Below are 24,950 nucleotides of genomic sequence, written 5' to 3'. Positions count from 1 at the left end.
AATCTTACTGGTTTCAGTCCAATGTGACCTTTTGGAATCTGGCTTCCAGATTCTTCCCATATATTAGCAGCTCTTCCCAGCTGTAGAGCCGGTGACTGGCCCCGCTGCGCGTTCATCCTTGAGACTCAGAAAAGCAGGCCTGGCTAGCAGAACCCGCAGAGGGGACTTTCCAGGGAGAAGGGGGCTCTGGTGGCGTCCTGCTCGTGGGTGCTGCGGCCCACCGTGGGGGACAGGAGGCCACGTTTTTCTGCTTTCCATCCACAAGCATAAGGGGCGTGGAGGAGTCGGGACAGTCTGGCCTGTCCACAAACCCTGGGGCTCTCAGGACCCACAAGCAGTCAATCCATGTCCTGGTTTTGCAGAATCTGAGACCCAGCCCCTGGGTGAGAACACAGGCCTGTCATTTACTGCCCCAGTCTCAGTTTGCTCATCTGTAAAATGGGCACGATCACCATGCCACCTGTGTCCCAGGCTGTCCAGAAGATTGAATGAGTGTCTAGGACACCATCTGGCACCCAGATGCCCACGTAGTCATTTAGGCTGGAGAGGTGGACCAGCGGAATTGGCCAAACTCTTGCACCCTGGATCCTGGTCTGGGCCCCCACGTGGGACTGCGTCCCACCCCTGGGAGGCCCCTCTTGGCCAGCGCCCAGCTTAGCTAGGTTGCCAGCTTGGTTGGTGGGGGGTGTTTGCTCTTGAGCATGCGGCCCTCCCTTTCTGCCAGCCACGGCCACTGGGGTCCCTCATTCATTCTCTCCCAGAAGCACACCCCTCACCTTCAGGTGTCCAAAGCCGGGCTCTCCGCCCCAACCGCATACCCCAGCCGGACAAGGCATCTGGCCCCAGCCCGGGGGTCTCAGGCTCCCCGTGGCCAGGTGGGCACCGGCCGGGCCTCCTCCGGGCCGCCAGCGGGACAGAATGCTGCCCCGGGGCCCAGCGGAGGGGATGGGGGCCAGCGCCCAGCACGCCGCCTCCCCGCCGGGCGGGCCTGACCTTCTCCGAGCGGACAAAGGCCTGCGGGCCGGGCGGCGCCTTTAAGGACACGGCGCAGCGGGGTCTGTGCCAGGAGGCGCCTGGCGCCCTGGAGGAGCCGTGGGGGCGGGAGGTGGGGGGGCTCTCAGCGCGCCCGCTTGGCCGCTCGCTCCAGGGGAGCCCCAGCGGCTGGGCCCGGAGCTGCGGGGGAGCCGCGGGGCGGCGGGGGGGGGGGGGGGGGGGGGGGGGCGCGGACCCGGGGGAGGCATCCGGCCCCAGTGCCCCACCTCGCGGCGCCCCCTCCCCGCGGCCTGCCTGGAAAGCGAGTCGAGCCAGCGTGGACGGTGGAGATTAGATTCCGCTCCTCTCTCATCAATTTTCCGTTTAGTGTCACCGGGCCCCATTGTGGGAGAGGGAAGCGCGTCACCCGGGCCATAAATTTGCGATTATGGCGCGTCCGGCCACCTCCCCGCAGGGCACCGGGTGGGCTCCGGGGAGTAGGTCTGGATGGTGGAGCACCGGGCGCCCCGGGGCAGGACCTGGATGGGGACGGGGCCGGGCCGGGACCTGGGGCTGGAGCGGAGGGGACCGGGGTGCCCTGCGGTGGGTGCCGCTTCTCCCCAGGCCTGAGAAGCAGGCCCCGGGCACAGGGCTTTGTTTCTAGCTGGGATGTCTTCTCCCACAGGCCTGGGGGTGGCTTTCTGCCTCAAAAATGCCTGCTATTAAAAAATACAAGTGGAAACCCAAGAAGATGCATTCTGAAGGTGGAAAGAGAACTCCCCAATTTGCAATCTGCTCCCTCCCACAGCCCCAACGTGGACACTGACCTGGTCCAAGGCCCAGGGCGGCCACATGCCCCAGAGCGCAGCAGTGAGCCTTGGAGGCCCAGCAGAAGTGGCCCCTGGGGGCTGAGGACACCAGCCCCAGTCGTGCTGCCCCGGGTCAGGCCCCTCTGCCCGGCCTGGCTGGGCCCGGTTCTCTTCCTCTTCGGAGACTCCCTTTGGGACCCTCCCCACAACCCCCTCCCCCCAGTTCCTGCCCGCAGCCAGTGTTGATGCGTCATGAGCAGCGATGCAGTATGTATTTCTGCAGGTCAAAAACAAACAAAAATTTTAAAACAGCGGATCTATTGAATGATTTTCAATTAAAGGGATCTACTGTCCTGTTAACAAAAGCAGCAGGCGGTGGGCGTGCTCCAATCGGGCCAGGGTGGTGGGCCCGTGGGCGTGCCTCTGAGGAGTGGGAGAAGGGCCTTTGCCGCAGGCCCCAGCCGCTCTAGGGGAACTTGGATGGGAATATAATCGGTGTTTGGTCCATATCTGCTGCAGGTAAACAGGCCAAGGGCTCGACCCCCGAGCAATAAGCAGGAGAAGAGGCGTTATCTGGTGCCTTCCCAGCCCTGGTTTCCTCCCCAGGGCAGCCCGGGAGGGAGCCTCCAGCCTTGGCCATCAGCTGGGAGGAAAGTCCTGGGAGGCCAGGGTGGGGGGTGTCGCTGAGCCCAGGGGCAAGAGGACGTTGTGAGCCAGACCCACCCCAGAAAGTAGGTCTGGGATGTGAGTGGGAAGCTTGGCTGGCAACGGCTTTACAGGAGGACAGGAGGGCTGGGCATGCGACCCTGCCGAGCTGCACCGGCCCGGCCTCTGGTTTTATGTGTCAGAAGCCAGTCTGAATGTGCTGCCCCTTACCCCTGGAGCCCTGCGCTGGGAGAGTAGGAAGGGGAGGCTAGCAGAGGTTGGGGGGCTTGCCTCCTTCAGGAATGTGAAACAATCCAGCTGGGAAGTTTGCTTAGAGGTTCCTGCCTGCTCTGGAGGCCAGGGTGGGAAGGGCAGGTGCCTTCCCCCTCCGTCTGGGGGGCCCTCCTGCGGCCTGAGCTCTGGTAGTGGTGCTCAGAGGACTCTGTTGGCTGGGGCTGAGGAGCAGGGTCTGATGAGCTGTGGCCCCCAACGTGCGGGCCAGCTTGGTCCCAGACACGCCGTTCGGCTCTGCTCCTGGCCTCGCCTGCTTGTGGCAGCTCTGCGTGGGCCAGCTGGATTTTATCAGAGGAAACCCTGACACCCAGCCCATAGCCCCTCTCTCGGGGCCCTCCCACCAGTGTGAGCTCAGGCCCGGGAAGTCCGGCCCCAGAGACCCTGTCCAGACATACCCTGACAGCGACATGTGTAAACACACCCAAACACAGCCGCCAGGGAGCAGCCCGCCACGACTGCTTACTTGGCACTCCCGCGGGCCGGTCTGGGAGGCCTGCTCTGGAAGGAGGCAGGTGTCCTGGGGGGGGGGGTGCAGCCAGCCTCCCGTGTCTGTGCCTCCTAGGAGCACCACAGAGCTGTCCCCTCCTTAGGTCCTACTAGACTTTTGTCCTCCACAGGGCGGCTCCAGCCACTAGGTCACCTCCTCCTTTCCCACTGGCTGGGGCTGGGCTCTCCCCACATGCGTGGGAAGATGGGGGGCCCAGTTGGGGTCAATCTCTTGGGAGGAGATCCCCTGAAATGCACCTCCACCCCCAGTTTTGGCTTTAGAGGGTGATTGGGGGGGAGGGGGAGCACTTGGCCTTCCGGGGAGGGCGGCCTAGCACACACACTGGTTCCTCCCCAGACCTCCCCCAGGGTCCCCGGCCTTCTGGCCTTCTCCCCAGGACATGAGAAAGCGGCCAGGAGGCTGGGCGGGGGACGACAGCGGGCAGCGAGGGGGCAAGGGCGTGCTCCCTCTCCTCGGGGCCTCCTCACCCCTGGGGGTCCCGCGTCTCCCGTCCCCTCATCTCTTCAGCCGTATTAACAGTTGCTGCCACTAATCAAACGTCCGGGAGGGGAAGCAGGGCCATGGGACGCTCCTGCCCTTTTATGAAAATCACTTCAGTTTAACCCAGATGGGTCTCCCGTTGATAACCTCACGCAACCAGCACCCTGAATTATACTTTACGTGTGAACACACTGGGTTATATTTAGCCACAAATTACAACTCTGTGTTTAACAAGCACCTTCCCTGAGCTGAGGGGGCTGGGCAGCCTCCTGACCTGGTTGGGCCAACCGGGAACAGCATTAACCCCCCAGGGGGAGGGGCCCAGGAAAGCTGTTCATCCAACTTCAAAGTTTGGCTCCCCAGCAGCTCTCGGTGCCTTTTGAAACTTCCAGCCCCACCCCCAAGTGTGTCTGTGGCCCGCGGGGACCAGCTGTGCCTGGGGGGCGGCTCCTGAGTGAGCAGGACTCTGAGGGCCCCCAGCTCGGCCCAGAGCTGGACCTGGGAGGGACTCAGCCTGGGCACCGCTGTGCTGGAGGGAGCCCCTGGGGGAGGTGTGGCAGGGACCCTGCTGGCCTGGCCTGGCCCCACAACCCTTCCTTGCAGTCTGCTGCTCCCGTCACCTGGCCTCTGACTGGAAGCACTATTGGGGGGCCAGCCCCCTCTTCTGGGGGAGGGGTCCTTCCCGTCCTCTCCAAAGTGGGCCCATCCTAAGCTTAACGCCCCACGAGGAAGACGTCCAAGAGAAGAGCACCCTCCAGTCTAGGCACCAAGCCCGGGCTGCAGCACCCTGGGGAGGACCTCTGCGGGTCCCAGGGGCCTTCCCGACTCCAGCCAGCCAGGGCTGAGCACAGGGGTCCAGGCTGCTCTGCTGACGGCCTAGTGAGGGAGCCTCGAGGTGCACAGGGCTCCTCAGGTCTGGGCAGGCCTGGCCCACACCACCTTCCCCCCACACCTCTGCTCTCTCTGGTGTCCCAGCCGGAGACCCCGATGAACAGAACGACCCCCCCATGTCTGGTGGCAGGAGACCTCCTTCAGGGAGTTGGGGCGGGCGCCCAGCACCGCGTCCTGGAGGCTTCGGTGGTGCTGGCCGAGCTCCTCCAGCTACGGCCCTTCTGGGAATGCGTCTGACTTTGTTTCTACCCCTTTTACTGGGGTGGGGGGGGAGGGCATGTGTGCAAACTCCTAATCTCCATAGACTGTCCTTGGAAAGAGAGGATGGACATCCATCATGTTCCCGGTGAGGAAGGGTAGGGGGTGCAGGCCCGCGCACCCCTCTTCCCCCTCCGGCCCAACCTCTAGATGCTGGGCAAATGCAAACCTGTGGTTACAGGGCCCCCCCTTCAGGCAGTCCTGCCCGCCTGCTCCCTGGCCCTGGCCCCCTGAGCCTGGGGGGTATGGCTAGGATTAGGAGTCAATTTTCGTCAAGAAATAGTCCCTAATTTGGCCCTTTGACTAATGGCCCAGGGAACAATGGAGAGACCCCCCGACGCACAATTACGGAGCACGCAGCTCTGCTTCTGGCCCAAGCGGGTGTTTATTTGGCGCAGGGACTAATTTACAATTTTATGTAATGTACCCGAAACCCCCACCCTCTTGTATTAAAAAATGATTATTTCATGATTTTGGACAGAGCAGAATCATGGTCTTTTGGGAGCTGGGAGACCTAGATCCATTGCCACCTCTCGGGGAGCACGGCAGACGGGGCGCCAGGGCCGGGGATGGGCTCTGGGGATGTCAGAGGCCCTGGGCCGCGTTGGGGAAGGCAGCTTCTCAGGATGCTGATACACACACATGCCGCAAACACGTGTTGGTGATGTGGAAGTGCGTGCATGTATGTTTTGTGCACATGGGAGTATAATGTGCTGTGTGATGATCAAGTGTGTGCCTGAGTGTGATGTAGGTGTACGCATGTGATGTGTGATCACATCATGTGTGATGTACGTGTGCACATGTGAGGTGGCACATGGGTGGTGTGTGTGTGTGTGTGCAGTGTGGACTTAAGTGTGGTCTTCGAGTGTGTGCCCAGGTGTCAGAGAACAGCTGGCTTCTCGGGCATCTGTTTATCTTCTTCCCAGGCCAGAGGGTAAGCCAGGAGTGGTGTGTGCCAGGAGAGGCATGTGGAAGCGGGGGTTCCTGCAGGGAGGAAGCACGCGGGGGGGGGGGGGGGGGGGTGCTCAGGGACGCCTCTGGCAGGGTTCCAGGCTGCGGCCAGGCGTGCGGGCTGCTGGGCTGTGGGAGCCCATTCCCTTGTGAAACTGCCGGCGACTGCAGAGCCCTGGACACGCCAGCTCAACCTGGCCTCCCGTCGGGACCCCTTCTTGTCTCCTCTCTGACCTCTCCCTGGCTTTCTCTGCCGCCCTCGTGGAAGGCGAGTCTGCAGATCCCTACACCATGTTTCTCTAAAATTAAAAACATTTGTTAGCTCTGGACAGCAGGGAGAGTGAAAAGCTCGGAGCCGATAGTGCTCCCAGCCAGACGTGGCCCGGCCCCAGCCTCAAGGGAGAACACGGGGAGCTTATGTTGGTGGCGCGGCGGGAGCTGCCTAGCGGCCCAGGGCCCGAGCTTGGAGGCCGCCAGACCCTGCCCCATCCAGCAGGCCCAAATGCGGGTATTTGCTGTAACAACTGTTTTGAAACAGCACTGGGGTGGGTAGCCTACTAGATTTGTTTTTTAAGTGATGCTGGGGGAAGAAGGAGGGGGCAGGGTGGGGTGGGCAGAGGAGGGCAGGGAGCGGTGAGGCCCAGGCACATGCAAGGCCAGCAGGCCCTCCCTCCACAGGCCTGCAGCCTGACTCCGGATGCAAGTCACCAGGGGCAGAGCACAGCACTCGAGAGGTTCTGGAAGCCGGCTCTCCCCCACTGAATTAGTAATCTGGTGAGGGTGAGCTGCAAAGAATGGGTGACCTGCAACCTGCGGGGGACCTCCCCAGCTGCCGTCTGCAGCGCTGCTGGGGGGGGGGGGCGCATCAGGCTCCAGGACCTTCAGACAATCTTCTGCCCAGGGGGGTGCAAGTAGGGTTTGGGAATTTCCCAGCAGGGGCCCTTCTGCGCCCACGCTGGGGGACGCTGGGGGATCCTGGAACACCAGAAGCGGCTGCGACTCCCGACCCTGCGGTTGGAGGCCAGGAGTCCCCTCCCGGGACACACTTGGGGAGCTCGGAGAGACCCAGGGTTCCACCGGTCGCCAGAGTCAGAGTGTTTTCTCTCTCTTGGATGGAGGATCGCTTTTCTTATATGTATTTTGCTCACTTAAATATTTAATTCCAAACGGAGCTTTAAAACCTAAATATATATATATATATAAAAGATTCCGGGGCGGCAACCTCACTGGAGAAAGTCAGCAATGGGGAAGTCCGGTTGGAACCACAGTGGGCTACGTGCTGTCGGCGAGGGGCCTTTGCGGGGGTCGGGACTCCGAGGCCCCGGCTGGAGGCCTGCGCCGGGGGTGGGGGGCTGCGGAAGCTGGTGGGGGCCCCGGGGCGCACCGAGCGGGCAACACCGCGCACCAGGCCACCGGAGCCAGGGGCGCGCAGGGAGCCCGGGGCGCCCCAGGGCCGCGCTGCCGGCAGCTCCCGGTCCCCCCCCAGCCCTGCAGGCCGCCCCCGCCCGCCCACCCCGGGTGAGAGCGATTTCTCCCGAGCCGGGCCCCCTCTCCCGGACGCGCGCGGGAAGCAGGGGCGGGACCCCAGGAGCTCAGGAGCCCAGGCCTCCCCGCATCCGCCGGGGCCGCCGCCGCGCCTCGGTCCGCCGTCAGCCGCGGCCGAACCCGGTGGTCCGCGCCAGCCACCCCCCGCCCCGAGGGCCGCGCCCAGCCCGAGCCGCCCCCGGCCCCCCCCCGGGTCCGCAACGGGGCCCTAATTCAATCGCCCACGGCCTAATGAATAGCCGCGCGCTAATCGGATCTGCAGGCGCTTTATGGATTTCTGCGCGCCGCCTCTCCTCCCGCGGCCGCCGCGCGCCGCCCGGGGTCGTTTCCGAAGGCGCGGGCCTGGGGACCCGCCAGGGGCGCGGGGGGGCCGGGGGCTCGCCGCAGACTGCCCTCGGGACCGCGCGCCCCGGCCCGCGCTCGCCGGGTCCCGGCGCTTACCTGCCCGCCCCGCGCTCTCCGGGGCCGCCCCGCCGGCCGCGCCGCCCCATCCCGGAGCCCCCGCGCGCAGCCCAGGCCCCCCAACCCCAGGTCAGCGGTGCCCGCGGGGGAAGGCCGGCCCGGGCCGTGCGCCTGCTTCCCCTTTCTCTCCGGATTCCTTTGATCCGCGGGCTCTGCGGCGCACCTCGGCTCCCGGGCTGCCGGGGTCGGCCCGTGGGGGTCCTGGAAACTGTCCCCAGCTTATCTCCTTTCATCAAGCGGCCTTGGGCGCCTTGAAACCGCGGAGCCAGTAATTGCTTTTTTCAGGAGGCCCAGTGCGGACTGGACAACAGCCAATCAGCGCCTTGTTTACACTCGGTGATGGACAGCCTGCTGGCAGCGCGCCAGCCAATCCCGGCGGTCCCGCGGGAGCGGGCGGGGGGCGGGGGGGGCGGGAAAGGAAGGAGACAACAGAAGGCCCCGGGCTTAACCCCTTCGTGTCCCCATCGGAATGAGCCGCTGGAGAAGCCGTAATGCGTGTGCACGCGTTTGTCAGCATCTAACAAAACAAATATCCTTTTTTTTTTTTTTTTGGTCCCCCAGAGGTGGGGGCCGAGACTCACAATGAGAAAGAGGGGCAAGAATAATGCACCCATCACTACTGAGACACCACCTGGACTCCCCGAGAATAAATAGCATTTTGTTGGGAAACCACATTCCAACAGAAATATTTATTCGGAGACTATTTTTTTTTTAAAGTGCTTTGCGTCTCGTAACGAGGAAGACAATCGTTCAGTGGCTCCTTTCAATTGCGGGAAGAATGGAGCGGAGATGCAGAAGAGTGGCACCGAGAAACACCGTGCAGGGTCTTCGCCCTGTGCATATCAAGGTGAACGTTTTTTTTTTTTTTTTAATCTAGCTGCAGATGAAGAAAAGGGCAATATTTGTCTTCGCCTTACAGCCCCGTATTTCATTTAGGTCGGTGCTCCGTGGCAAAGGACGGCCGAGGGAGATGAAAATGGGAGTCGCAGGTAGATGGCCAGAGATGCAGGACGGAGTCCCTGAGGTGTGATGGGCAGGCTGGGGGAGAGGCGGCCAGGCAGGTGACTCCGGGGGCCCACGCGCACTGTCCCGGCCTCCAGCGAGCGCGCATCCCCGGGCTCGGTCCGAGCAGGCCAGGGTCCGGAGCGGTGGAGGGGCCGCAAAGCCGAGGAGGCCTCTGCGCCGAGATCGGGCCTACGTACGCACGGTTCAGCCACCTGCCAGGCCGGTCCCAGGTAGGAACAAAAACATCTGCCTTCGCGGGCGCTGCTGTTTCTCGTCCCGGCCTGGATGCACCGGAAGGCCAACGTGAGACCTGCTGGATTGCATTAAAAAGGGAAAAGGAAAAGGAAAAGGAAGAAAGGGAAAAGGAAAAGCGTCCCCTGCGCGCGGACACGCGCTCCCACTCGCCCCGCTCGCTCTCCCGCCCTGCGCCATCGCATTCCCATTCAGCAGCAACGATCTGCGCAGAGGAGCTGCGCAGTCGCCGGGCTTGAATTAGGCGCCATCGGGCTCAGTAGTAGCCCTGCTGCTCCCTGATTGGCAGCTCTCTGGCCCCGCGCCAGCCTATTGGGAGGCCTGTTTACGCCGAATGAGTGGCACGAGCTCCCGGCCGCGGAGGGCGGCGCGGCCAATCAGCGCGCCCGCTGCTCGGGGCTGAGTGGCACGAGCTTATTAGTATGCAGGGCCCGTGGCTCGCCGCGCCGGGCTGCAGGTTTGAGAGCCGCTCTGGATGGGCTCGCTAGAGTCGTTGTTGTGGAAGCGGTGCCTTTACAGTGCAACAGTCAGCACATTGAAAATACCAATAGGAATACAAAACAAAGTCACATTTACTGATTTAATTGTATTGCATTCAATTGTATCCAGGAAACAACCTCCAGTAAGTAACTGAAATTGCTTTCATTTTTTTTTGTTTTTGTATTTTTATTATTATTTTATTTTTTTATTTCGGCTTCGGGGATTTACATTTTTTTTCTCTTTAGCAAGAGATTCAGGGTTGTGATGTTGAGAAAGATATATCTTCCCTTTTTAAGATTCCGTTATAATGTCGAGTAGGCTTTTTTTTTTAAGATGGACTATATATATAAGAGCGATTTTTTTTTCCTCTGAAAAATCGTATCGATCGGTTTGAAATTCCGCCCCCCCTCCCCCCGTAATGCGTCCTTGCTTTGCTCTGAGCGCTTGTTGTCTCGATCGACACCCAGCATTAGAAATAAATAATCGCGACAGGACAGGGACGGCCGGGCTGCGTCCAGCGCGGAGCGCGCGGGTGGCTGCAAGCGGACAGTCGGCGGGGACCCGGGCGCCGGCCGACCGCGGACGAGCCCCGGTGGCTCGCCCCCCCCACCCCGCCTCGCTCCCTCCCCCGAGCAGCTCCGCTCGGCCCCGCCCGGTCGCTCAGCCGCGCTGGGAACGGGCCGGCGCGGGGTGGCTCCGGGGCCCGGGCCGCTGGCCGCAGGGGCTTTCCGGCCGCCGGCTGGGTGCCGGCGAGGGGCCGGGGCGGGGACGGGCGAGCGCGCTCTCGGGTTTGGCTTTCCAGAGCCTGATTCACTGCAGAGCATTTCAGAAATTCTTTTCCTGGGGGGTGGGGGATGCTGGACGCAGAAGGGGGCGGCGAGGCCAGCGCAGCGGGGCGTTCTCGCCGCGCGCGTTCCGGGCAGCGTGCGGGGTCCCGGGCCCCGGCCCTCCAGGCGGGGTCTGCGGGGGAGCGTGCCCTGGGGGCGCGGGTTCCGGCGCGGCCGGGGACCCCATCCCCTCCCGCGGGGGCGGGCGCGGCCATTTCGCAGGGAGCGGGTTGTGCGGCGGCGCCCGAGCAGCCCGCGCCCCCGTGCGCCCCTGGCCGCAGCCCGGCCTGCAGGCCCCACGGCGTCCGCGCGCGGGGAGACGGCGCCGGGGAAGGCGCTCCGAAGGGGGTGCTCGTCCCCCGAGGGCGGCAGATGCGGCCGTGCGGCTTTTAGTCCTTTGGCTAAACCCGAAGGCGACCTGGAGGAGCCCCAGAGCGAGGGGCGCGCGAGCCACGCCAAGGGGGGACGGCGGCTCTGGGAGCGGGCCCCGCCAGCCCGGCGTTCCCAAGTGCGGTTCCTTCCAAAATGCCCTAGTCATGGTGTCCCCGGCCCGCGCGCAGCCCCCGGCGCTCCGCCGCGCTCGCTCCATTCCCTCCCCCAGCGCGGCCAGGCCCGGGGCTGCAGCGCCGACCTCCGCCGCGGCCTCTCCCGAGCTGGGGGGAGGGGTCCTGCCGGCGGGGGCTCCGGGGCTCCGAGGCTCCGGGGCTCCGAGCCCAGGCCGTGCGCCCCCGCCCCGCGCCCGCCTCGGCCTGGCTTCCGCAGGCCGGCGGGGAGGCGCTGCGCGGCCTGTCCCCGCGAGCAGAAAGCACAAAGGGGAGCCCCTCCAGCCCAGGGAGGGTCGCGGTTGCACAGGCGGGCGACTGCAGTTCTCCCCCCAGCTGCGTAAAAAGTCTGGCGGGCTGCGGGGCCCGCGATCCGCCCGCCGGGGGTGGACCATGACCGCTGCTGCCGGCCGCCCAGCCCGCGTCCCGAGAACCGCGAGCGGCTCGCGCTTTCTCGGCAGAACTGAAATCTCTTTACTGGAAAAAAGAAATCCCACAAAACAAAAGCGTAGCGCACACGACTCCCCGGAGGCCGCCGGGCAGCCCTGCACCCCCGCGGGCGCAGCCCAGGGCCCTCGGCGCCTTTGAAGCCGCAGGCTCCAGACCTCCCTCCCCTCCTGCCCTCCCTTTGTCCGGCCGAGGCCCCCGGCCCGGGCAGCCCCTCCCCTGACCCCGGCGCGGGCTGCCCCCTCGCCGGCGCTGCCTGGGCCCTGGCGGCTCGGCGCTCGCTTTGCAGGCCCGAGCCGCCGCGCGGCGAGTGATTTGTTAGACCGGGGGAGAGAGCTGGCGATCCCTAGAGGCGAGGGAACCCCAAACCCCTTTGTAGGAAGTTGAGAGACAAAGAGGACTCTGTCTGGGTCCCATTTATTTACAATGCAGAAGTTCTCCGAATAAATATTAAAAAAGCTTATCAGCTGAGCAAATATGTATTCACTTAATACATTATGTTTTCGGTTATAGATTAAATCAAACACAAAATAGTCTGCAAATAAGACGCTGTTGAACTCGTAGCATTAAATATAGCAATTTAAAATGGTATTCACGAAATGGAAAACATCTCCGTGGCTCTGCTGTCATGGTGGGACGGCAAAAAAAAAAAAAAAAAAAAAAAAAATTTAAATCAGGTTTTCTGCACGGTCCACAATCAAGGATCTTGAGCCTACCACCCATCTCCCTTTTGTTGGAGGTGATAGCAAACACCCAAACAATGCAGCTTTGCGGATTTAGGAAATGAGGGGAAATATGCAAAGTGAAAGAGGTCCACGCGGGCACACGGGCGAGCGGCTTCTCGGTGTCCGCCGCCTGCCCTGCCTGCCCCGCGTTCCACGCACAGCCCGGGGTGCACTCCCCTGGGTGGGTGGGGGTTGGAAGAAGCGAGGTGGGGGTGTTTCTGGGCGGCCCAGCCGGGACGTGGAAGCCCAGGACTGAGCCCCGGGGTGGCTGGGACTGGGCTGGGGCGAAGGTCGCTTGGGGCCGTGGGCAGCGCTGGCACCGCAGACCCCCGCGTGCAGCTTGGCGACCCCGGGGCTGGCACTGCAGGGGGAAATTCTGTGGCCGATTTGGGGCGCTAAGAGGGAAATTCTGAGCCTCAGAGCATTCGGCACCCCCACCCCTCACGCCGCCCCAAAGCCCCCAGTCCGCAGAGGAAGATCCTGGGCGAATTGGATTGGGGGGCGGGGTAATTGTTCCAGCCTCGCCGGGAAGCTCCCGGGTCGGGCCGGTGGGCCGGGCACTGCGGCGTGGCCGCCCAGGTGACCCCGGCGGCGGACGCAGGCTCCCGGGATCGGCGGAGCTGGCCCCAGGCCCTGCCTCGGTGCTGTGGGTGGGTGGGGAGGGTTGTCCCCCTGGGTGGGGGGGGTGGCGGCGGGTTCTAAAGAATGGGCCGAAAGACGCATGGGGGGATGGGAGAAGTGCAGAAAAGAGAAGGTTATAAAAAAAAAAACAACTCTTGAGTTACAATCAATAAAATTACTCGCTTAATTAGCATGGTTATTCGGTTAAGCGGAATGTAGTAAAAGCTGGACCTCGGAATGGGGGGGAGAGGCGAGCGTGGACCTCAGGCCTTTCCTCCGAGACACCTCCGGGCAGCGGGGGAGGGGAGAGGGTGTGCGTGCGAGTGTGTGTGTCTGTGTGTGTGTGTGCGTGATGGCTTCGCAGATTTGGGTTTTTATCACCCAGCGGAGCCAGCAGCCTCTTGCCGCGGCGCCCTCGCCGCAGGGACCCGCGGGGACGCGAAGGGGAAGCGGCGAGCGCTGCAGCCGGGTTCCCCCGGGCTCCGAGGGGCCGAGCGCGGCCGGGCCGGTGCGTGTGCGCGGGGGCATCCGCGGCGCGCGCGCGGGCGGCCGGTGAGCCCCGGGCCCCGGCGGCCTGTCCGGCCGCCGCTGGGGCGGGCGGGGCGAGGACCCCCCTGGGCGAGCCGAGCCCCGGAGTCACCGAGTGTCTTGTGCTTTTGCCTCCGCAGACCATGGACCCGCACGGCGGCCGCCGGCCCGGCGCGCGGCCGCCCGCCGAGGAACCCAGCCCGCCGGCGTGCTGACCGGCCCTCCGCCCCGCCGGTGACCCCGGACGCCGCCTCCTCCGCGCCGCCCGCCCGCGCGCCGCCCGCGCGCGCCGAGCCGCCCCCGGGCCCCGGCCGCGCTGATCCCCGGAGGCGGCGTGGGGCCGGGGCCGGGGCGGGGGCCCGGCATGGATGGCCGCGACTTCGCGCCGCCGCCGCATCTGCTGTCGGAGCGCGGGAGCCTGGGCCACCGCAGCGCCGCCGCCGCGCGCCTGGCCCCGGCCGGGCCCCCCGCGCAGCCCCCGGCGCACTTCCAGCCCGGAAAGTACTTCCCGTCGCCGCTGCCCATGGCTTCGCACACAGGTCAGTGCCGGGCGCGGGGGCGCGGGGTGCGGGGGCTCGGGGGGCGCGGGGCGCGGTGCCGGGGGGACGGGCGCGCGCCCCTCCTGCGCCCCGAGCGCTCGCCGAGCCGCCTTCGGTTTCATTTCCCTGCCCGGGCGACGGCGGCGGGCCCCAGGCGGATCATCGCGGTTTGCACCGGCCTTCCCCGGGGTCCCCGGGGTCTCCGAGGGGCAGCCCCGGGGCCGGCTAAAAATAAAGCCTTTCCCCTCCGGCCCCCCTCCCCCACCCCTTCCTGCAGGGGTTAGGGGAAAAAAAAAAAAAAAAAAGCTAAATTCCCCGGAAACCTCCTTTCTGCATGCTGCATTCACATCCTTAAGACATTCCGGGGCTGGGACAACGAGGCGCTTTCTGCGGGAACAAAACGGCTGTTGTGACGGGGGGCGGGGGGCCCGCGGCCGGAGGATTAGGGCGGTGTGCGCGGGGCGAGCGCTAATGGGCACTGCTGCGGTAAGACGAGCAAATCCTGTTTCTATATAAAGCCTTGAAGTGTCAGGGTGAGAATGGGTTTGCAGGGGCTGCGTGTGCTTTGACAGGCGCCTCTGGTATCCTGCTAACGCCGGCCCCAGCGCGCCGGAGCGCGGCCCAGGCTGGCGGCCGAGGCTGAGGCCCGGGGCCGGGGGAGCTGCCTTGGGATTTCGGTGGAGGCGAGCGCGCTGCCAGTTTGCTCCAAGAGATCTCCTGAGTGTGCCCCCCTCCCCTTCCGGAGAGGGCTGGTCCTTGGCAGGGCTGACCCAGGCCTCCAGAGCGACCCTGAACCCTCCGGGCCGCCCGATGTGACCGTTGAGCGGGGTCACGGGAGAAGCAGAGCTGGGCCGCGGGGAGCCAGGGTGCCTCCGCCTCCAGCAGACCCCGGAGGTCACTGGCCGGCGCCCTCGGAGCTGGCAGGGGTGGTTTGGGGCTTGGTGTGCGGACCTGCTGGTCAGCCTCGGAGGCCGGCTGGCTTTTGTTTACAGTGTGTTCCAAACATCGGAAACATTGCCACTTTTTTTTGTTTGTTTGTTTGTTTGTTAATTTGGCAGTAACAGTTATTATTGCTAGCTTGATGAACTGTGAATACTAATAAAATTATATCTGCTTTAATGGGATTACAATTAGTGTGTGGATTAAAACGGATGGAAGAGCCGGGCTGAGAAGGGAGGATGTCAGGAGGGAGGGCAGTCAGGAAGGGAAATATAAATTTCCTAAAAAGAAAAAAATATGCAAAATTGCTTAATTACGAATGGGGTTTTAGTTTGGAGGTTCAGAAAGTTCAGACGGAGGCGGCAGGAGGGTAGGGGCTGGGCTCCCCGGCTCTCCTAGACTCAGCTCCGCGTGAGAGGTGCTTCCTGTTCCAGCGCCAGCCCTCGCGCCCTCGGCGAGGCCGCCCTTCTTTCTCTTCCTGCTGTTCCCCTCGTTCTGCCCTCTTCTTTTCTCCTCTCTAGATTTATAACTCGAAAGAGGAAACGTACTTGCTTGGGAAATTGGTGATTTAAAAATATCTGTCCTGGCTGTCCCTGAAGTTAAGTGTCTCTCCTGCCTCTGCGCTGGAGCTGCTGCCCACCCAGCTCAGCCTACGCTGGGGGGCTGCGGCTGGGGCTGGGGCGCGAGCTGGCGGGGACGGTGCGGCCTCCCTCCCAGCCCCTTCTCCTGGCTGCAGCCTTGCAGCCTCTGCTGAGGGTGGGCAGGCTGAGCTTGCAGGTTGGGGGATGGGAGGAAGCAGCTGCACCCCCAAACCCCCCCCCCCCCCCCCCCCCCCGCCACACCGTGCGGGCTAGCCGGGCAGGTAGTAGCATCGCCGCCGAAACAAGGGTCTAGAAGGGCCCCCGACGCCAAGGCTTCCCCAGGGCCATCCCTCTCTGGGGAGGCACAGCCAGGTGAGGTTCCCCGTCAGCTCAGGTCCCCGCTGCCTCCCCTGTCCCCACTCATCAACCCACAGCCGGGCCGGGTCTCGGTCAGCCGCCATGTCCCTTTCTTGCTGTTTTTGCCCGATACAGGCACCACAAAGTCAGGTGGGAATGTGGTCGGGTGGCCTGAACCATTGTCTTGCTCATTCCAAGTTTGACCACGTGGTTCTTGGAGCAGAGGCCATGCTGGGTTTGGAGATCCTGGGTGGGCCCCGGCCTGGTCTGTGTCCTTGACCTAGACTCAGCCCGCCTCCCCTTATGCAGGGTGCTCTAGGGGGCGCTGGAGGTCCCCAGGGCACCCTCAGAGGGGGGCCGGAGGGCCACGTGTTCCTTGTTCCTGGAGGCCATTTCCACCCCCCTGGGGGACCAGAGAGACCTATTGTGCTTGGAGGTGTCCGACCCATTAGTGACGGAAAGGCTGGCGGAACGGGCGTCCAGCTAGAAACATCTGCCGCTGAAAGCCTTTTGAAATTGCTGAAAGCCAGAATATCGTATTGGTTTTTAAATTTTAGCTACATCAATTTTTTTTTAAAGGAATTATACCCCAGATCACTTTGCTTTGGTCTGTATCCATATATGATCTAGTTTAGAAAGAAAAAAAGTATAATTAAGTTAAAAAAAATTTTCCCCATTTGTGTGCGGATTTCCAAATGGCTAGTTTGGCGGACTTTCTGCCCATTTCCGCGGATGGCCTCCGATCCGCAGGCCAGGCCAAGGCTGCCGGCAGCCCAGCCGCCCCTCCCCGCCGCGACGGCCCTGCTGAAAGGAGAATCACTCCCAGCTTCTTCGTGTGTCCAGGTCTAACGGGGAGTAGGGTCCCGCCGGCCCGGGTGGAGTCCCTGCGTTCCCAGGGCGGCTCATCCCTGGCGTGGCCACCGGGCTGGGCCCAGAGGCTCCCTGCCCCCGCCCGCCCGCCCGCCGGTCCCGCCCCACCCAGTGCTCTCAGGATGTCAGCCTGAGGACCCTGATGGGACGTTGGGCTCCAAGGCTTCTTTCATTGTCTTTCTAAAAATGAAAGTGCTGGTAGCTTTGTAATCGGGCTGTAGGGTTTTATGGTAAAGTGCAGTTCCAGTAACCTTGTCACCAAAAGGTGCAATTAAAATGTTTGGAATCATTATTTTTAGTGCAGTGTTAGATTTTGTCTCTAATACAGATGGTCCGGAGGCAAAGCTGTGAAATCTAGGGGGAAAAAAAAAAGGAAAATCAACAACGCATCAACCCAAGATTTTTCATCAGCACTACTGCCTGGAGCGGTTGGGGACCGCGCCTCTCCCTGCACTTAAGAAAGGCGCTTAAGAAAGAGACGCCGGGCCTGGGAGAGGCCGGCCCCCACCCCCTCTTCCGGCCGGCCGGCCCTGCCCTCATCCTCCTCGTCCATCCCCCCTGAGGCCAAGCCTTCCAGAAGCACCCGGCCCTTCCCCAAGGCAGGCGGAGGTGCCCATGCAGGTCTTGCTTTTCCGCGATCTGGCTGTGGGCTGGGTCCTCCTCTGCCTCTTCTCTCGTGTCTTTTGGGGTGTACGTGGCCCAGCCTGGAAGCCAGGTGCTGCGGGGTGGGGGGGGCGGGGACGTTGGGAAGGAGCAGGGCGGCAGGTCCCTTCTGTAGGGGGTTCGGCCGACCCCTCCGTCGCTCAACATACTCCTGATTACCAGCCTCCAAAAGAAAGAAAGCAAAACACACTGGAGGAAAAAAAGATAATTTCCTAGTGTGAAAAGACCCCATCAGAGGTTCTCCCTCCCTCGTCATGTGATTTTTTTTGTAAAGGAGAAAAAATACATTTTCGTAAATACCTCATTAACTCAATGACAGGATGGTGTTTCTGCAACAGTTACCAACATTAAGTAGGTGTGAAAAGAGTTACTTTCTGAAGACTCTACCCATCCTGCTCTGGAAGTGACAGAAGCAGACATCAAAGCGGCCGCCCCGCTGCAGAGCCGGGAACCCCGGCGGCCCCGCCGAAGCCATTTTTGGAATGTGGGTTTTTTCTCACTGGGGCTCGGGCTGCCCGTGTCTGATTATCGCCCATAAGGATATTCCTATAGGAATATTCAGGTCACGTGAGTAATAAAGCAAATTAGCCCGCGAGGCGGGGAGCGGCCTGGTACGGAGAGCCCATCTCCCCAGGAAAACACACGCACCCCCAAACACTCCCCGGTTATTCTTAGAAATCTCCCTCCTCTGCTTCGAGACTAGGTTCAGCAGCCCGCACAGACAGGACCAAACGCATAGGAGTCTGTTAGAATAACACGGATGAGGCTAAAAATACCCCTCAGAAACACACATAAAAAAGCCAAATCCAACAACAGAACGAGCTAAAAATATTCCAGGCTTTGGCAAAGAGCACAGAGTTAAATAAATTATACAAGAGCCATTCATGGGAGCAAGTTGACTTTCTCTCTTACGGGAACTTGGTTCAAGCTAATAAAAATAATAATTTACTGGCCACTGAGCTTTGCATGAGTTTAAATTTAATTGGTGGGGCTTCTGGCGTTTGTCACTTCTTGGCGATTAGTGGGCTTGCCCTGGCCTGGGGCGGGATGGGGAGGGGGTGGCGGGCCTGGGGTCCCTGGAAGCTCGAGTCCCTCCAGGCTCCTGAGGAGGAGGGCCTGGGTGCAAAGGCCGGATGCCTAGGAGGTGGAAGGAGGAGGGGGGCTGCCTGCAGGGAGGGGGCGGTTGGGGGCGACGGGAAAGAGACAGGCAAGGTGCGGCTATTTTAATTTGATAAATGATCGTACACCTTTAAGAGTGTGTTTTAACAATCAAGATACACTCCAGCAAGTTGATAGGATGTTCGCTGTCAACTTACATATGTCATCAGAGCGGGCTGTGAGCATAAATAATGTGCCAGAGCGTGCGGGATGTGCTGCAGCCTCTCCCGGAGCCGGGCAGGTAGCACCCCTGTCCCCTGCTGGCGCTTCTCTCTCCTGGTGTCTGGGGTCAGTGGTCAGAGGAGGAGGACAGGACAGGACTGGGGTGGGGGCAGGAGGGTGGAAGTCTTTCCTCTCTAGGGAGTCCTCAGGTCTCCCCGCCAAAGTAAGAGTTTAGTGGGCTTGTTGGAGAAGACACTGCAGGGAGGACCCGAGGCCGGAAGTGCAGCGTTGTTGGCTGGTGTCTTCAGGCGGCAGATGTCCATGTTCAGCCACTTCCAGGAATGTTAAGTTTCCACCAAGGGATTAGGGTCAGAGCACCCCCGCTTGGCTCTCTTCTGTTCCTTGGTTGTGCCTCAGTGGAACCCCCCCCCAAGAGATCTCTGCGGGCCCTCCTAAACTCCTGAAAGACCCCGCTTCCCAGGATGCCCCCGGTCCAGCTCCAGGGGTGGGGGGAGTCCCCAGGACAGAGACTGCCCGGCTAGTGCTTCCGCGTGGGCGGAGGAGGGCCTTAGTGGCACCCCCTGGAGCACAGTGGACAGGGGTGAGAAGAAGGCCCGCTGGGGACAGCTGGCAGGAAGCCCAAGGAGCCCACCCCGGGTCCACCCAGCAGCGCCCTGTGACGAGCAGGCACAGCCCGCTGGGAGAGGCCTCTGGGCCCCAGCAGATGGGAGCTGCCCTGCACCCTGGACCCTGCGTGGCCGCTGTTTTGACTGGCGTGAGCAGAGCCCCCGGAGGTTCCCACCGCCCCCCCAGCCCCCTGATTTCAGCCCAAGGCACGTGCTGTCCTTCAGAGGGGCCCCGGTCTCCCCGTCGAGGGCGTGCATGAAGGGCTGGTCTCCGTCACCAGTCCCAAGAGAAGACCCTTCACAGCCTTTGGCGGGCGCGCTCCCCAGGCCTCGGGTCCTTAGCCCTTGCCCAAGCCGTGTCCACTGTGTGCACCCTGTGAGTGACTTCTGGCAGCTTCTCAGAAGAAACCATCCCCCCAGGACAGGTGTCCAAGGACAGCCTGGCCTGTCACCACCCATCAAGAGAAGGTTCTCGAACCTCCGGTCCTGGCCTGCAGCCTCCTGGAGAGGTGGCTTCTCCGGGATGCCCCTTGGAGACAGCCCCGCCAAGGCACAGCACGCAGACAGGTGACCTGTCTGATGTCCCCCGCCCCCGTCATCCACCAGGGAGCAGCTCTCCAGGGAGCAGCTCTCGGTTCCCTGTTCCCCTGTTCCCCTGTTCCCCTGTTCCTCTGGGGCCAAAGACTGGGGATTGCAGGGGAACAACAAAATCAAAGCTAGCCTGCCGCCTCTAGAAACTGTCCCCCGGGCCCCCTCCTCAGCCCCTCCCCCAGTCCCATCCCCTTTCCCCCACCCCCCTCCCCCAGCCCCCAGCCCCCAGCCCCCTCCCGCCAGCCCCCTCCCTCAGCCCTTCCTCCCTGGCCCCTCCCCCAGCCCCTTCCCCTCCAGCCCCTTCCTCCCCGGCACCCCCAGCCCCTCTCCCAGTCCCGTCCCCCTTCCCCCCACCCCCACCCCTTCCCCCCAGCCCCGAGGAAGCTGGGCCTGCGCCTGCGGCGCTCGGTGGGGCTGCCTGCCGCTGCACCTTGGCTCTGCCGCTCTGCCCGATGACGTTTTTATGGGATAATATACCGTTTAGATCACGCGGGCCCGCTTGACAGTGGGCCGCCCCTGTTGGTTGTAATACATAACATCCTGCCTCCCTGGCCCTGAGCGCAGCTGCCCCGGCCGGCGACAGGGACGGCGCTGGAGGGGGGGGGGGGCGAGGGCGGCCGCGGGGCGGCGTCCAGCGCCGAGCGGGACCAGGAGCTGGCACCAAGGGCCACGGCAGCTGTCCGGGCGATTAGGTTCCAGATGGGATCAGCCAGGAAGTGGTTTTCTCATTCTGGCCTGGGGTGGGGGGAGGAGGGGAAGACAAGGAACAGGTGGGTCGGCTTCCCTGCCCCCCCCCCCCCGCCACCCCCCAACAAAGAGTCCAGTGTCTTCAGATGCGAAGGCCGGTGCCATGCGCTGGGGGGACCCACTGCGTGCCTGGCCCCGGAGGAAAGAGGAAACGGCCCCTCCCCGCCTCAGGGCAGGAACTTGGTTTTCCGCTGGATATTTCCAGAAATGGGGGACCGAGGAGAGGACCCTGGTGCTGTCCATCGAGGCCTCTCAGCAGCTGGCTGGGGCCCGAGGGCGGCCTGGGAGCAATGCCTTCCTGGGGCCGCCCCACCGAGAGAGGGAGAGAGAGAGAGAGAGAGAGAGAGAGATGGAGAGAGAGATGGAGAGAGAGATGGAGATGCCTGAGGCAAATTGCATAAGGACTGAACGGCCCCTGCCATCTTCTGGGAAGGCAGGTCTTGGCTGAGTCCCTCGGCCTGTCCCTCGGCCTGTCCCCCGGGGCAGCCAGGGGCTTTCCTCCCAGGGACTCCCTTCCACAGGCAGCTCCAGGGGCAGGCGGTGCGGCCCCCCGAGTGCTGAGCACAGCTGGACAGCGGGGAGGAGGCCCGCTGGGGCCCAGAGCCCAGGCTGGGGCCGCGCTGCCCAACACAGGCCCCACGCGTGCCCACAGGTGGCACGTGCCCACCCAACCAGCCTTCAAGGAATCACATTCCAGCGCCCCTGGGAGAGCCGGCCGTCCGGTGACCTGAATGCGAGCGCTGGCCCGTGTCCATTCGCGCCACCTGCTCTGTCCTTGAGCTCCGGCCGGCCAGGGTGGTGCCCACTCAGGGCCCGCCCTTGCAGGAGGGGACTGGTCGCCTTGCTCGAGTTCCCTCTTGCCCTCTCACCGTGGACCCTGGAAGCTCTTCCCGCAGGACACCCCGTGGCTCCCAGGGCAGCCCCCAGTACTCCCAGTGGGCTCCCTGCCCTGCCCCCCCCCCCCCCCCGCCGGCACCACCCCCCAGCCAGTTCCACGGCCACCGCCGCCCGGGCCTCGTCATGCAGCTGGTCCCAGAGGGTCCTGGCCTCAGATTCTCAGAGCCCCCAGGTGCCCGTGCTGGGCAGCTCCACCCAGCCCCCCACCCCCACCCCCACCCCCACCCCCACCCCCACCGTGTTCTGCTCAGACTCCACCTGTCCTTCCCGGGAGGGCCTCCCTGGGCCTCCAGCCCATCTCTGGCCCTGACCTCCTGGCTGCCCGGTGCACGAGACCCTGCCCACTGCCGGCGGGGTGGGTGCCCTCCTGGGTGTGCCCCCCTCCCCCAGGCCCGCCGGGGCTGGGCCTCCCAGGGTGGTGGGGGCCCCCAGGGGGGGATGTGTGCCCTGCCAGGGTGGCACGCACATGCCTGGGGGAGTGAGGAGGGCCCCGTTTGGTTTTCCTCCCATGATTTCACAGCCACGTCGGAGAAAGGGGCAGATAAGGACTGTCTCTGGGAGGACCGAGTTAGGGGGAGAGGGATGGGAGACGTGCCAGGGTCTGCCCTGACCCTTGGTCTGTTCTCGAAAACCAAGGTGCCCTCTCCCTACCTGAGTGCGACATGCATGCTGGCAGTGCTCCCTGCGTGTCCCTAGCCTGTGTGGCCACCTCCCAGGGGCCAGGTCAGCGTCTCCTCATCTTCCAGAAGCATCTCGTCATTTGCAGAGGCTCCCAAGCTGTGTGCGCCACATATTAAAAGGTGTCGGAGCTAAACAGATTGGCAGAGTGAGCTGTCCCCCTGTTAGAGTCCCACCTGGAGGCGGGGGCTGGGGGCAGAGGCCAGCGGCTTCACCAGAGTCATAGGGCAGTGGTGGGTGAGGGGGGGAGCTGGGGAGGGCTGCCCTCCCCTCCCCTGTGGCTGCAGGCAGAGTTGGATGGGGTGGGGCCACCCCCCCCCCCAAGATTAGGGCCCTGGAGAGACACAGGAGCCCCCCAGGCGGGGCCTGGAGTCTCATCCCATGCCCTCCGTGGCATCTCCATGCGAGGGGTCAGGCCTTTCACCCCTGGGAGCTGGCTCCTGGTTCTCTGGCCAGACGCCTGGCCCGGGAGGTGTGCGTGGTGGGACTGGCCATACACAGGCTTTCTGACAGCCGGGGGCCCCTGCTCTGTCCCCGAGGAGCCCGTTGGAGCTGGCTGGACACACACGTGTGCACAACCCGGCCCCAGGATGCGCCCAGGGGCCTGCAGAGAAGGTGCTGCCTGAGTCTTGCAGGAGGGGCTGCTTCCCCGGGGGGACAGGCAGGGAAGCACTTGGGGCCCCTCCCTCATGGGTCACAGCCCCCCCAGCCCTTCTCCGTTGAGGTCTTGTGGTCTTGATCACAGAGGTAGGAAATGGGTTCTGGCTCCTGCGCCCCGGCACTGGGGTCCTGCCATGGCCCACCGGGGTGGGCTCTTGCTTCTGGGGGCCGTAGGCATAGAGTGGGGCTAATGGACGTGTCTGGGGCTTCTCACGGGGGTTTGGCCTCGTAGGGACAGAGGTGCAACCCCTGGGGTGGGCAGAGCGACCTGCCTGCAGGTCCTAGAGCCCCATGGGGCAGCACGAGGAGCCGTGGACCTGCGCGTGGAGTGGGGGTGCCGGCATCTCTCTCTGGAGACCACGGGGAGCATCCGAGGCCAGAGGCAGGGCGGCCCCCGGGGAACTGGGCAGATGACCCGGGCCAGGTCCCGGGCGGGCGGGTCAGCAGGGAGGAGTGCCTCCTTTCTGTGTGTCGAGATGCTAGTGGGACGGGGGCCAGGCATCTGCTCCTCTATCCCCGGCTGCCACCGTCCTAGTCCCCAGCCCTCTGCCCTGCCCCTCCGCGGATGTGCCCTGCGTGGCCTCCTTCCTGCTTCCCCGTTTTCTGTGCCTCCAAACCCTGACCCCGCCCACACCTGTGGTTGATTTGGGCCAATGAGTGTGAGGCTGGGGAGACCCGTAGGGAGGTCACAGGCCACTGACTTACAGGTGGGGAGGGTCACCCACCCGCTGCTGGCTCTGTCCTCTGCCCCTGGATCCTCACTGAGCACAGGAGGCCCAGGAACTTCGAGGTCCGCGCCGGCCTCCCCGCTCCCTCTCTGCTTCCCCCTCCCTCCCTCCTCTGACTCTGCAGGGCAGCCCCAGCCCAGTCTGTCTGTGGAGCTGGCCCCCCACATCTGCTGGGAGGCCCGGTGGGCTGCTGCCCCCCTGCCTGGCTGTGTCGTGGCCCCCGGGTGCTGGGTTGGAGATGTGTGACCCCTGGAGGTGGCTCGGACTCCCCCTCCCCTGCACCACCCACCTGCCCAGGGGGAGCCCGGAGCTCCAGGTGGTCCCTGGGCCATCAGTGTCCCCCTGTGCCCTGTAGACCTTCCACCCCAGCCTGTGCGACTCACTCAGGTCCCTCCCGCCCGTCACGCTTCCCTCCCAGCCCCGCGCTCACGCCCCCGGCCCTGTACCCTTGTAGCCTTGGCACGTGTGCTCAGGAAGGCACCGTGTGGCACCAGCCCGGGCGCCTCCTCACCGGCGGCGCTCCCCAGGGCCCCGGCGGCCTGCAGGCTGCGGGTTCAGGCCCCGGGCAGGGATGTGAGTCAGGTGAGGGTGGAACTGGGGCTCCCACCTCCCTTCTGGCCTCCGCGGCACCTTCTGGGGGTGCTGACAACAGATCCCTTCGTCCCTGGCCTCAGTGCACGGCCCTCCTCACCCTGCACAGGACGCGGTGGAAGGAGCTGGACTCTGGAGCCCACAGGGCCTGCTGGGTCTGCCCAGTGGGGCAGGTGCCCTGTGCCGTCAGCCTGCCGTGTGCCCCAGCCACCCGGCCAGCAGGTCACTCGTGGGCAGTTTGCCTGAAGCCAGTCCCCTTTCTGAGACTTTTTCATCCCTGTGGGTCTCCTAAAAATAAGCTTTCAATTTATTTTAAATTAACATTAGAATTAAATCTAAATTAAGTTGTAATGCATCTTAGGCCAGCTCTTAAAAAGTCCTTAACGTATGTGAACACACGTAAGATTGAGAGAAGTCAGGCCATCCCACCCTTCGTCACCTGTCGCAGATGTGAGGACAGATACGTAGTCGAAATCCGAAATGACTGAGTCCGAAAGGCCCTTGAGGAGGAGATGGCCACAGGACCCGTAGGACCCCAACAGAAGGGCAGGGGGTGGGACGAGGCCCTGCACGGCGCCTGCTTGTGCCTGCCCGCAGCGGTCAGGGACAGAGGTAACTAACCTTGGGCCTGGCTTGAAGGGAAGTAGGCTGTGGGGGGCCCCGGGGGAGCTGGGGGTGCATCTGTGTCTGTGTGGTGAGGTCAGGAGGCAGGTGGGGCTCAGGGGGACTTCCCACCTAAACCTGGATTTCTGGCTTTTCTGGAGAAGCAGATCTGTTTGCTGAGTTGCTGACTCCCCTCCTGATCCTCCCTTTACCTTCCTGAAGGTTCTTCCTTTGCTCCGGGCTCCCTCCCCTCTCTGCGGTAGTCAGCTATCGCCGTGTGACAAGTCATCCCAAACGTGGCAGCTTACAGTGGCATGC

At 63.5% G+C, this 24,950-nt stretch overlaps 1 protein-coding gene across 5 annotated transcripts in view; it reads left to right on the top strand.

Annotated features, from left to right (window-relative positions):
- Positions 1–24,950, top strand: part of BAHCC1 (BAH domain and coiled-coil containing 1) — a 318,708-nt gene that overhangs the window by 249,449 nt on the left and 44,309 nt on the right. The window contains exon 1 of one of the 5 annotated variants that reach the window (XM_049114518.1): positions 13,547–13,781. The exons of the other annotated variants lie outside the window; for them this stretch is intronic. Coding sequence (XP_048970475.1) covers positions 13,607–13,781 — 175 coding nt within the window. The 5' untranslated portion in view covers positions 13,547–13,606. Of the gene's footprint in view, positions 1–13,546; positions 13,782–24,950 lie in introns of those variants that run through there. 5 annotated transcript variants of the gene reach the window in all.

This window comes from Canis lupus, chromosome 9 (assembly GCF_003254725.2).
Source record: "Canis lupus dingo isolate Sandy chromosome 9, ASM325472v2, whole genome shotgun sequence".
Taxonomy (NCBI): Eukaryota; Metazoa; Chordata; class Mammalia; order Carnivora; family Canidae; genus Canis; species Canis lupus.
This window is presented reverse-complemented; position numbering and strand designations above follow the sequence as displayed.